General features: G+C 35.1%; 1 protein-coding gene across 2 annotated transcripts in view; it reads left to right on the top strand.

Annotated features, from left to right (window-relative positions):
* Positions 1-13,631, top strand: part of HDAC1 (histone deacetylase 1) — a 229,221-nt gene that overhangs the window by 126,094 nt on the left and 89,496 nt on the right. For both annotated transcript variants that reach the window (XM_090395692.1, XM_090395694.1), the window contains exon 6: positions 2,993-3,134. In XM_090395692.1, coding sequence (XP_090251818.1) covers positions 2,993-3,134 — 142 coding nt within the window. The remainder of the gene's footprint in view (positions 1-2,992; positions 3,135-13,631) is intronic.

Raw genomic sequence — 13,631 nt, 5'->3', positions numbered from 1 at the left:
ATGATTTGAGTGGTTTCTGCTGCTTCTTGAAGCTGTAAGAGGATTCCATGTTTGATGATGACTTTGCCTATGCAAGAAAGTAGGCTAATGGGGCAGTAGTTTTGAGGGAATTGCATTTCTTTTCTTGACTTGGGAATTAGGAATAAATCTGCTAGGTTCCAGTATGTAGGGAAGTGATTTTAAATTGTAGTACTGAATTTATAATGGTCAAGATACTTGATGCTTTGTGGGAGAGGAATTTCAGCAGTTTGTTAGAGATGCCATTTGGATCTGGCATGTTTTGTATTTATTTTCTTTCTGGTGACATGGGTCTGGTGTTGTTTTGAAGATAGGAATTTCTGATTGCTCTGCGTATACATCTTTGTATCATTCCTATAAAATTATATCTTTATGATTGCACTACACCACTGCCTTTCTTGGCTATATATCAAGGCTTCAGTTTTATCAGCATCATTGGGCAATTCCTTATTCTCTGCTGATTGGTGGAAGTGACTTGCAGCTAATTTGGAGCACTTTCATTGTTCTCCAGAGAGACTAGTCTTCAGTACTTAGGTCTCGGAGTTTCGCATCCCAATTGTGGTAGTACTTTAGTATGTAGCAAATCAGATTTGTAGCCTTGTTGAATGCTTGGCAATCAGCTGGGGCCACAGTTTTTTGGTATCAGTGTCTTAGTTGGTTTTTCTCTCAGATGAAATGTTTTATTTCTTCTGGGGGGGGATGCATGTGATAGTAGCAGCGATGTAATTTAGTGCTGTAAGTACCTGAATATCTAAAGAACTTTAGATACTCAGGTATTAACAGATATTGTAGATACTACAATTGAAGAAAATCCCATTGTTTCTTCAATCGTAGTAGTGCACAGGATTGGTCTGAGGTTATTTTGGAAAGCTGCAGGGAGTTGGTTCCAGTTGATGGTGATAGTGTTGTCTGTGGTGAAATTAGATGTGGTGCCTAGCTGGGATGGGATATAATGGGATTATGGTCTGAACTGAGGTCATTGACTTGCTTGTGTTTGGTAGTCATGCAGTGCATGACTACCAAACACAAGCAAGTCAATGGTAGTCATGCACTGCATATTTCAATACTGCTATATGTAATATCGTGTTGTCTGTGGTGAAATTAGATGTGATGCCTAGCTGGGATGGGATATAATGGGATTATGGTCTGAACTGAGGTCAGTGACTTGCTTGTGTTTGGTAGTCATGCACTACATATTTCAATACTGCTATATGTAATATGGCAGGGCAGCCTCTGCTTCCACTGTAGTGAGTTGGTTCTGTAGTACCAATCATTACGATGTTCCTCATGAGGGCAAATGTGTTGAGAATTTTGCCATTGTTCTTTGGAAATCTACTGGTCCAGGTTTTGTGTTTGCCATTCATTTATATTGCCACTGATGGGTATTACTGTTTTCCCTGAGTGTAGTACTTCCTCTAGATCAGAGTCAAAAAGCTTTTTGTTTGGAGGGTTATATGCAGAGAAGATTTTCAGACTGCATGAGTTTGCTATATAAATTTTTACCTTAGTGGTTGAGGGATTTGGTGAGGGGAAGGACAGCAATTTCGTTATAGAGATTATGCCTCTTCTGATATGATTATGGCAGTCGCTCCCCTTCTACTACCACCACCACCACTGGCACCCAGTCTGTCCTTTGGGTAAGGGATATAGTTTCTGATTCTGGGTTTGTTGACTGGGCAGAGAAGAGTTTTGTTGATAAAGATGATGTCTGCTTGATTCTGTGTGGCGAATTCCTCTAATTGAATACCAATTATACCCATTATTGAATTATTGTAGCCATCTAAGCACGGAACTTGAACTGCTACTATACAAGATGCTGGTCAGACCAGTACACAGCAGATTCAAACAGAAAACTACATATAATCCAAAAGAAATGTTTACGAATAACATTTAATGCACCATGGTTCATAAGTAACATGTAGTTCACTGAAAACATGATATCCTGGAGATCAAAACTTTCCTATGCAAAAAGGCTACAAATCCTTACTGACTAATCTGCCAAGTGGTAGACTATGGTGAGCATGATTCTCCAAAACATAAACATCCCAAAACCATACTGAATAGGTAAGTTTTTTAAAACCCATTGGCAGAAGCTCCAAATTATGAACCAAAGGCTCGATAATATTCCAGGCCCATTACAGTCTACCACCTAGTGGCAGACTAAAACAAATGAATATCCAAAAAAAAAAAAAAAACATACTGAACATGTAGTTTTTTGGGAGGTGGGTGGAGAAGGAATAAAAAAAAAGCTTACTTGGTCAAGCATGTAATTGGTGATCCAAGTGCTCAATAATATTCCATAATTCAGAAATTTTATTACAAATCCATCAGAGTTATAAACAACAGTTCCAATCAATCCATCTTGTCAGAACAGTTAACAGTCCAACCTTGATATTTCTTCTGGGTTTGGTTACCACTGATGAGACTTCAGTAAAGGTCAAAACTGGTCTGAGTAGTGGCCATTATTCTAGTGTTATACATATCGGAAAGGATGTGGGCTTTGCATTATGGGATACAGAGGCAATTAATGTGAAGTCATTGGCTTCTGTATACAAGTAGTCTAGTCGTGAAGAAATTTCATGTGCAAACTTTGTTTGCTTACACCTTAAATTAAAGTTAAATTAAAATATTTCTTGTTAAATTAAAATATAATTTTAATTAATTTTCATCTAGCAACCTTGATGCACATACTAGATAACTAATTCTAGTATGTGCATATATTAGTATGAAAAAATATATATATATCAGAAATAGCAGGATTCCTCAGTATTACTTTGGTGTTTGCTTAAATCATAGTCTAATTGTATCAGCATCATGATAACTGTTTTAAAATTTAAAATTCTTTGAGAAATAAAAATTTGATATCAATTTCATAGTATTTGAATGAGATTTAATTTTATGAATACTGCTGCATTACATAATGCTCTAATAGGTTACTCCAGTTTTTGATTGTGTATATGCTGATTCATTTTAGATATCACCAGAGAGTTTTATATATAGATATTGATATACATCATGGAGATGGTGTTGAAGAAGCTTTTTATACTACAGATAGAGTTATGACAGTGTCTTTCCACAAATATGGAGAATACTTTCCAGGAACTGGTGATCTAAGGGTAAGTTCCATATTAAAGAATTTATTGCAGTAGTATTAATATCAGCCTGGTTGACTGAGAGGATAGCATCTCTTCTTCTTTCCAACGTATAGGAGATGGGTTTTAATCCCTATGCAGCATAGATATTTGTGAATATATACATTTGACCAGTAACAGTACCTTCAAAGAAGAATGGTCCTATTCAACCCTTAGATGACAATCCACACCAGACATTGAGCTCCGGTAAATTGACTGCCTTGCCCATATGAATCCCGGATTTTCTTGAGCCCAGTAAATACAATACTGCCGATTCACTGTTCCATTAAGCTTAAATTGTGCTTCATCAGACCATACCTTCTTCTTCACGAAGAAATTCAACGACTTCCATTGTCGTGGAACTTCACCAACATTCTCAAATTTGAAATACCACTTTAAAATGGTCTTGTATTCCTCCAATGACAATCATGCCTTGGCCATTTTGTTTGACTGTCATACTGGTCACGTGTCGACTCTAGTATTCATCTGAGTAATGACATCTTTTGAGAGAACATCATGCTACACATTGCTACCAAAATTAAATCCAACAACAAAAAAAAGTCCATAGGCAACATCTGTTAAAGTGTGTATACGTTTTTTTTCACGGATTCGGTATATACATACAGGGTGTTCGGGATAAATTTGACAGTTTCGTAAGGAAAAAGAAAATCTTCTTTGTATCTATTAAATTTAATGAATTGACAAAAAAACATTACAGGCAGAGTTAATTACAATACTATCAACAAGATTTACTCAAAATAACCACCATTAGCATCGATCACAGCTTCAATTCTGCTTCGGAACCTCGAACAAGCTGATGCTACAGTCTCCCTGGGAAGGGCCGCAAAAACTGTTTTAATTTTATCCATTAACTGGGCTTTTGTATTACTGGAAGTGCGATTGGTGTCTTTTTCAACTGCGCCCCATACAAAATAATCCATGGGGTTAAGGTCTGGGGAGTTTGGAGGCCAAACATTTGGACTGGTGAAGTCGTAGAAATTTTCAGACAACCATTTTTGACTTTTCCCAGAGGTGTGGCAAGGGGCCGAATCCTGCTGCCATACATACGGCCTACCATTGGCTACCCTTGTTATCCAGGGCTTGACTACAGTTAGCAACTCCACGAACAAAGCCCGAATTCCAATGCCAGGGTTCTTCAACACCTGTTCCTGCAGATTTGCGAGGAATTCTGCTGTACGAACGCAATCAGATCGTCTGCTAGGGATCTTTCTTCTTGCTACATCCTCGTAGTCACCATTGCAAGTCTCTAGTTCATGCCTGATTGTTTTTACTGTATTCAGGGAGCATTGGGCAGCAGTCGTAATATCCTTATTTTGATGGCGGGCACGAATCATCATGATACAAGTTATTCTCTTCCATGATTCAGGTGGGTTCCAGCTATCCATCCTTTCTGACATCTTGTATATGAATGAAGAAGGGTCCAAACTTTTAAATGAAGAGAAGTGTGTGTTAATACATGTAACTTACGGAAAAATATAATTAATTATAAATATGTCAAATTTATCCCGAACACCCTGTATATAATTATATATATATATATATATATATATATATATATATATATACAGGAATACCTAGTATAGTGCGGTTAATTGGTTCCAAGAAGCGTCTGCGCTATGCAAAACCGCGTTCGATTTCTATTTATAAAGGTTTTCAATTTAATTTGTTTATTACAAAAATTTAGAATAATAAAAATGTTTACAAATGAAAAAATTTTTATTTTTATTAACTAAATAACAAATAAAATCCTTTTAAACTGATATAAAAGTTGTAGAAAACAAAACAAATATTGCTTCAATTATAGCATACAGCAATTTACATTTTTACTAAAGTAGTCTTTTAGCGATTTGTTGAACCATCCTTGTCTTCTTTGTCTCTTCAAGTCTAGATCTCTGTTGCATTTGATGGCATTACTGAGATGTTGTCTCACTTTGATGCTTCTTTCCAAATTCGGGTCGGCATTTATGAGAAAGTCGGAAGCCTCGTCAATTTTTCTCACAAAAGTTGAAAGGTCAGCAAAGGAAAATTCTTCAATCAAGACATCAGTGGGATTATCTTCGTCTTCTTCTTCTTCTTCATAGGCTCGTTGTTGTTCCAACTCCAAAAGGGTTTCATCATCCAGATTATTTGAATGAGAATCAATACATTTGTTCACATTGTTGAAATCTAAACTTGTAAAACCAAGATCTTTGCCCATCTGCACAATTTCTGTTGAGATTTCTTCTTTCTGTGTTGCAAAGGCAACAAAGTCCTTTGAACAATGCGGCAAGATAGTATGTCATACAGCTCACATGTTGCTTTGAGTCACCTCTTGCAAAGATTCATAAATATTTTGAATGGCATCTTTTATGTTAAATTTCTTCCAAAATCCATCGGCTGCAGAATTGATGTTGTGTTTGGAGAGAAAAAATGAATCTTGACATTTTCATCTAAGTCAGTCAATAGAGTTGGATGGCCTGGCACATTGTCTAATAAAAGCAAAATTTTGAAAGGAATATCATTCTTTTTACAATAGCTTTTAACTTCAGGGCAAAAACAAGTTTTAAACCATTCTTCGAAAATTGAATGAGTCACCCATGCTTTTTTATTCGAACGCCAATGAACAGGTAAATTGTTCTTTGTAAAGAACCCTTAAGAGCTCTTGGGTTTTCCTCTCTGTACACTAACAGCGGCTTCAATTTTAAATCACCTGATGCATTACCTCCTAGTAAAAGTGTCAATCGGTCTTTTGACACTTTATATGCAGATTGTGTTTTTTTCTTCTCTGCTAGAAATGTACGCGATGGCATTCTTTTCCAGAACAAGCCAGTCTTGTCAGCATTAAAAATTTGATCATCTGTGTAGCTTTCATTCTCAATAAGCTCCTACAATTCATTTTGAAATAATTCTGCAGTTTTAGTGTCAGAACTTGCGCTTTCACCTCGGATTCTTACGTTATGGAGTCCCATACGCTTTTTGAAATTGTAGAACCACCCACGACTTGCTATAAAAGTTTCACTGGTTGTACCTCCTTCATTTTCGCTTTCATTTTCTTTTATTTTGTCATATAGACTTGTTGCTTTTGCTTGGATTATCATTTGACTCAAAGGAATCTTTTTCTGATTACAATCTTCAATCCAGATCATTAGAAGGCGTTCCATATTTTCCATTGTAGAAGATCGATTTCTCGTGATCACTTTTGACATATAAGAAGCGGTGTTCATTCTCAACCACTTGAGTTTTTTTGTTACTCCAACAGTGTCCTCTTTGTTTTGTCCCTTTTCACTCATACTTACATAATAAAAATATATTAAATACTAATATTAATATACCAATCGAATAACTACTGCATAAACGTGGCTCTCGACTGTCACTTGTCGCACCTGGAGTCGCCGGTCAGTGTTGACAATGTTAGTGTAATAATAAAAACCGGGTTAGACTAAAATCCATGTTGTTCAAAACCGTGCTATACAAGGTATTCCTGTATATATATATCATCATCATCATAACACTAATTACGGGTATAGACCATATTAGTCTGTTCCAGTCTCATTATCCATCCAATATCCTTTTTTGAGGTCTACCGTGCCTTCTCTTTCCAGTTGGCTTATATTTTAGTATTTGTTTAGGATGTTGGTGTTGGCCATTCAGTTTACATGTTCAATCCATTTTTGTTTATAATTGTTTAGTTTTTCTTCTATTGAATTTGTTTTTATTTCTTTTAAAATATGTCTTCGTTCCTTTTTTGATCTAATAATGTGTATTTTGCAGTTCTTATAAATCTCATTTCACTTGTTTTTATTATTGCCCATATTTCACTGCCATATAATAAAGTGAGCACTTCTAAAGTATTGTATATTTTGAAGCGTGTTTCTTTTTGTACTATATTTAGGTTGAGTGTTCTATTTATCAGGCCTATAATCTGTAAAAATTTTGACGTTTATAATTTTATAATTTTGTCTTTTTCTCATTCATATGACATTTTACATCCAAGATAACTGAAAGTATTTATCTCTTCTATTATTTTATTATTAATAATTATTTTGCTTCTAACTGGAGTTTGTCCACAAAATGTCATTGTTTTAGTTTTATCTGTGGAAATTTTCATTCCAAACTGTTCTACTATAATGTTTAAATTATATATTGCTCTTTGTAAATTGTCTTCCTTATATGATATTATTACCTGATCATCTGCAAGTAATAGCATATTTATTTTGTTATACTGGGAAATTTCTATACCTTGATTGTTTAAGGTGTTCCACTGTATTATTATTTCATTAATGTAAATATTGAAAAGTGTTGGAGACAGAGGACATCCCTGTCTTACTCCTTGGTTTATAGATTGTTTTTCAGACAACTTTTCATTTATTTTTTATTTTTATTTCATTATCTTTATATATATATATTCATTATTGCATGTAGTAAAATATTAGGTATATTTATTCTTTGTAATATATCAAACAGTATATATCTTTTTACTTTGTCAAATGCTTTTTCGTAATCTATAAACAAAAGATGAGTTTCCAAATTAAATTCTCTTCTTTTTTTTTCTATAAGTAGTTTTAAACAGAAAACTGCATCCATTGTAGAGTGTCCTTTTTTAAATCCATTTTGACATTATAATATATTTTTTCACTGTGTTTTTAGTTTTTCATTAAGTATTCTGCTATATATTTTGTAGCATGTATTCAATAAACTAATACCTCTATAGTTAGTAGGTTTTATTTTATTCCCTTTTTTAAATATAGGTATTACTATGCTTGTATTTCGTTCTATTGGTATTTGTCCATTTGTATATATTTTATTTAAAAATGTTAGTTATCTTTGATGAAATTTTTTCTCAGAAAATTTATACAGTTCGGAGTTTATCCCATCTTCTCCTGCTGATTTGCCATTCTTTATTTTATTTAGGTTGTACTTTAATTCTTTCATTGTTATCATATCATTTAAGGTATTTTGTAAGTTTCTGGTGTAATTATTTTTGATGCCAGTAATTATCCGTCCAAAGATCTGTAAATAAAGTAATATACAGGATGGTCCAAAATTCCAGGTACAAACTTTGAGGGGGAGGTAGAGAACATCAAAATCAACCATATTATATAGAAAAGCATGACTGGAAATGCCACCTGAAGTGATAGGTGGCACTGTTCGCCAGCGCTCCAGGTGAGCAATTGGGGCCTCCTCATTCAAGCTTTCGATGTCATATGAAGAACATGTGTCGTTTTGTGAACGCTAAGATGGCAGACGTGCACCTCGTTTACGGGTTAGCTGATGGTAATGGACGAGCCGCTGTACAAATGTATTGCGAAAGGTACCCAAACAGACGTGTACTGCATCACCAAACGTTTGCTCATTTGCATCAGAATGTGTGTGACTATGGATCATTCAGGGATCGCAGGCATGATAGTGGGCGGCCACGATTGACGCAAAATCCCGCCATGGAGGAGGAGGTGTTGCATGCGATGGACAATAATCCAGAGACAAGCACATGTGCCGTTGCCTCTGCTATAGGAATATCTTGATGTAGTGTATTGTGCGTTTTGCACTCTGAGTCCTTACATCCATTTCATCTGCAACAGGTCTAGTTACTGATGGCCGAAGATTATCCTCGACATGTGGAATTTGCGCAATGGTTTCTGCAGAAAAGTGCCATAGACCTGGATTTTCCAAATTGTGTTTTGTTCATGGATGAAGCTTCATTTATCCTTGAAGGGGGTCTTCAATCACCACAATGCTCATGTGTGGGCCCATGAAAATCGACATGCTGCTCAACAATGCTTTGCCATTAATGTATGGGCAGGTATCGTCGCTGACTGTTTAGTCAGCCCATACTTGTTACTGCTCTGACTGGACTCCCAGAAGTATCGGACCTTTCTGGAAGAAGTTCTGCCAGATTTACTGAACAATGTTCCAATGACTATACACTGGCGGATGTGGTTCCAACACGACGGGGCTCCAGCCCATTTTGGCATTTCTGTGCTTAAGTATTTGGACAGGTCCTTTGGGGCTCGATGGATTAGGCATGGTGGACCTGTCGCATGGCTCTCATGCTCACCTGATTTATCGAGTATTGATTTCTTTCTCTGGGGGGGAACCTTAAAGCCATAGTATACGAAACACTAGTTGCCTCTGACATGTACCTCGTGGCAAGAATTGCCATCCCCTGCTGCTAATATCCAGGAAACTCCATGTATTTTCGAAAATGTACAGCAATCAATTCGTCGGCGGTGTCAGGCATGCATCACTGCTAATGTTGTAACTTTGAGCATCTAATGTGAAATCATATTATGTATCCAACTACTATTGAACTGTTCAGTTACACCTAATAAAGTTTTTTACACTACTTACTGCCTTGTGTTATTTCTGTATCTTTGTGTCCCTGTTAGTACCTTCCGGTGGCATGTCTGGTCATGCTTTCCTATGTGAATATGGTTAATTTTGATATTCTCTACCTCTCCTGAAAGTTTGTACATGGAATTTTGAACCACCCTGTATATATAAAATGGAATTATTACATTATCCCACTGTACATGCATGAATATTATGGAGAATTTTTAAAATGTATAACTATTGCCTCCCACCAGCAGTACTAAGATGGGCTATAGGTTTCCACCCTTTCACTGGTGAGAATTGATTTAAAAAAAAAAAAAAAAAACTTCCAAAGCTAAAGAATTCTAAAAAATTCATCAAATTCCTGACATGTGATATTCTGTACACCCCTTCACCCCTTAAGAGTGAAGAGGCTATTATAATTTATTGTATGAAAAAACTTGCATCATTGCTAACTTCCTATCAACAATTTTCCTCCAAAACAATCTGTTATCTGTCAACACTCCACAACATCAGGTTTTATATTCAGGTCTTCTAAGGAACTTTTTACTGTATCAATTCACCTACATATTGGTCTTCCTCTGGGTCTTATTTTATGTTCATAAGCAATTTATGAACTCTACAACTATGTTATAACTAATTATTTTAATTTCCCAGCGTTTCGACATTCTATTAAGGTCATCATCTGGAGTATACACACATATATATACAGAGACAAGCTAAATTACATTTCACATAGTATGCTGAAGAGACAATGATTTGATCAGGCCAGTAGAATAACCATTGATCACATTGTCTCTTCAGCATATTATGTGAAATGTAATTTAGCTTGTCTCTGTATATATATATATATATATATATGTGTGTGTGTGTGTGTGTGTGTGTGTGTACTCCAGATGATGACCTTAATAGAATGTTGAAACGCCGGGAAATTAAAATAATTAGTTATAACACAGTTGTAGAGTTCATAATTTGCTTAAAATGAATGCTGATCATCGTGTAACACTAAAGAAAAGGAATTACAACTCAAATAAAGACTAAGAATTACTTGATATAATGCCCCATTGACACATATAACTGTAGCATTTTGAATAGCTTTCCTCGTGGCACCATGTCATATGCCTTTTGCAGGTATATATAAAACTTAAATAGCTATCTTTTTTATATTCCTACAATTTCTCAACTATGTGTCATAAAGTGAAAATCTCATCCAGCTTCTATTTGGGCTGAATCCAGCTTCAGTATTCAGGTATCTACCTGGATAACTAATGAACAAATATAGGCTGGTAATTTGGGATTTAGATGACAAATTGTATTCTTATTGACGTAAAGCATAGATCAATATGATGGTACAACGTGATCGAATTTAATGCTAGCTGGGGCATTGCTTTTGCCAGTGAACCAGGGCAACAGCAAAAAGTCAGCTACTGGAACAAATCCTGAAGTCAACTGAATAAATTTATATGGAATAAGAGAGAAATTAGTCAAAACACTAAATTGGCTGTATATAAGACAGTGTTCAAACCAATTTTAACTTATGGATCTGAGAGCTCGGTAAAAAATAAAACGCTAATCAAAGATTGGAAAACTCTGATATGAGCGTTCTAAGAAAGAATTAGTGGAGTGAACAGATGCCATCAATAGCAGTATCATATTAAAAATGAGGATATTAGGAAGAATTGACATTGTTATCATCCAGGAATGTATTAATAGAACTAATCTCAGGTAGTATGTTACTTCAACAGAATAGAAGAGGGAAACATTAGCAAAACAAGTGTTCTCTTCCAGGTTGGCAGAAAAAGACTATAAAGAAGACTGTAAGAAAACTGTAACCATTCCATACATTAAAGGGATATTGGACAAAATAAACAGAATACTAGAAAAATACAACCTCAAAGCTACCTCTAACCTCCTGCAAAATTAAAGAACTTACTCAACACATCCAAGGATCCACTGGCCCACCCTGGGGTATACCGTATTCATTGCACCTGTAATTTCCCCTATATAGGGGAAACAGGATGCACAATTCCTAACAGAAAAAAGGGACATAAATGATACATTAAATATAATAACTATGGTCAAGCTGGTCTTTCTGATCATGCCCTGAACAATTTTACAAAAAATTGACTGGAAAAGCACCTGTTGTTTACATTGCACCAAACCATGGTATGAACATAAATTTAAGGAGGCCTGTAAGATTCTTATCGATCACCTTAATCTTAACAATAATGATGTTCTAAAAATCCCAAACATATGGAAGGCACATATTCTACCCACTTAACCTTTCTCCCTTGTCATGTTAAATTAGGACATCATTTTCACTGTAACAAAACTATCTATAGAAAAGAATGTTTCCCTGGTTGTCTTAAATAGAATATAGCTTTGATGTAGTTAATTTATTTTATTTCATTTCATTTATTTATTGTAATTTTATTTTATTTTTCACTATAGGTCAGGCCAGTAGAATAACCCATTGATCAAATCATTGTCTCTTCAGCATACTATGTGAAATGTAATTTGCTTGTCTCTGTATATATATGTGTATAATACTCAAGATGATGATGACCTTAATATGAATGTCGAAATGTCGGGAAATTAAAATAATTATTTATAGCACGGTTGTAGAGTCCATAATTTGTGTAAAATGAATTGTAAGTCAGCAGTTAGAACGAAAGAAGTACAGGAAGATGGTTTAATGTTAAATCTGGTGCCAGACAAGGATATACATTATTTATATGGATCATATTATGAAGGAAAGCACTATTAAACCTGATATGAAAATTGGAGATGTTAATCTCAACTCTTTACTTTATGCAGATGATGTTATAATTTTAAATAAATCCGATACAAGTCTTTAATATTCCCTGACCAAATTGAATGACTGTTGTAATAAATTTGGTATGAACATCAGCAGTCACAAGACAAAGACAATGAAAATAGGCAAAAGCATTGAAAATATCAACTGCATTGTGAATGATTTCAGCTACTTGGGCACAATTTTTAGTGAAGATGATAAATTAGATATGGAAATGGACAACAGAATCAACATAGCTGGTATGGTAGGAAGTCAACTGAATAAATTCATATGGAATAAGAGAGAAATTAGTCAAAACACTAAAGCAGCTGTATACAAGACAGTGTTCAAATCAATAACTTATGGATCTGAGAGCTGGGTTAGAAATAAAACACTTCACCAAAGACTAGAGACCTATGAGAAAGATTAGGGGTGTGAACAGATTGCATCAATAGCAATATCCTATTAAAAACGAGGATGTTAGGAAAGAACTTGACATTGTTAGCATCCAGGAATGTGTTAGCATGGCTAATGTCAGGTGTTATGGTCACTTAAACAGAATGGGAGAGGAAAGATTAGCAAAATAAGTGTTCACTGTGAAGTTGGAAGGAAAATGACCCAGAGGAAGAACAAGATATAGGTGGATTGATACAGTAAAAAGTGCCTTAGAAGACAGAAATTTAAGAATTTAGAAACAGAATCTGTTACTTTATTGCTTCATTGGAACTGTGTTCTACATAGATACTTGTGTGGAAAATGGATCATGCTGACTGGAATACTTTTTCCCATCTTGCAAAATTGAATGCTGATGCAGTCAGTCAAACATCTATTAATGAAGCAGTAAAGTAACAGATTCTGTTTTCCAGGCACAACAGCTCTATTCCAAAAATATCATCTCAATTTCTGCTCTATCCAAAGTCTTGTACAGAACCCAGTGCACTAGCCAGCCAAAAAAGATCAAGACAGATCATGTATATTTCATAGATACCTCACCATAGCAAACTTAAATTTAACACGCTTGGGGCATAGAACATTATATGAGAAATCAGTCAAAAACAATCTTGTATTTAATTTACATCATTGATTAATCAAACAACCAGTGCTAAAATTGCATGGGATAAAATCCAGAAAATGAAAGATAAAGAATACACCATTTATCTACCTTCGACCATAATGGATGTGTTATTGCTGATCCTCCATAAACTATTGCAGGCACTTTGGGAGATAATTTTGCCAGAATCAGAGCAACACCTTCATGTTGTCCTGAATTTTTTTAATATTGAAAGTGGAACAAGAGAAATGCAAATTTTTTTGGCTAATGGGCTTGAGCCATAAGCCAAAAAAATTTCAGTGCTCTT

The sequence above is a fragment of the Typopeltis vanoorti genome, chromosome 7, assembly GCF_054136105.1.
Source record: "Typopeltis vanoorti isolate ZY-2024b chromosome 7, IOZ_Tvanoo_1.0, whole genome shotgun sequence".
Classification (NCBI taxonomy): Eukaryota; Metazoa; Arthropoda; class Arachnida; order Uropygi; family Thelyphonidae; genus Typopeltis; species Typopeltis vanoorti.
This window is presented reverse-complemented; position numbering and strand designations above follow the sequence as displayed.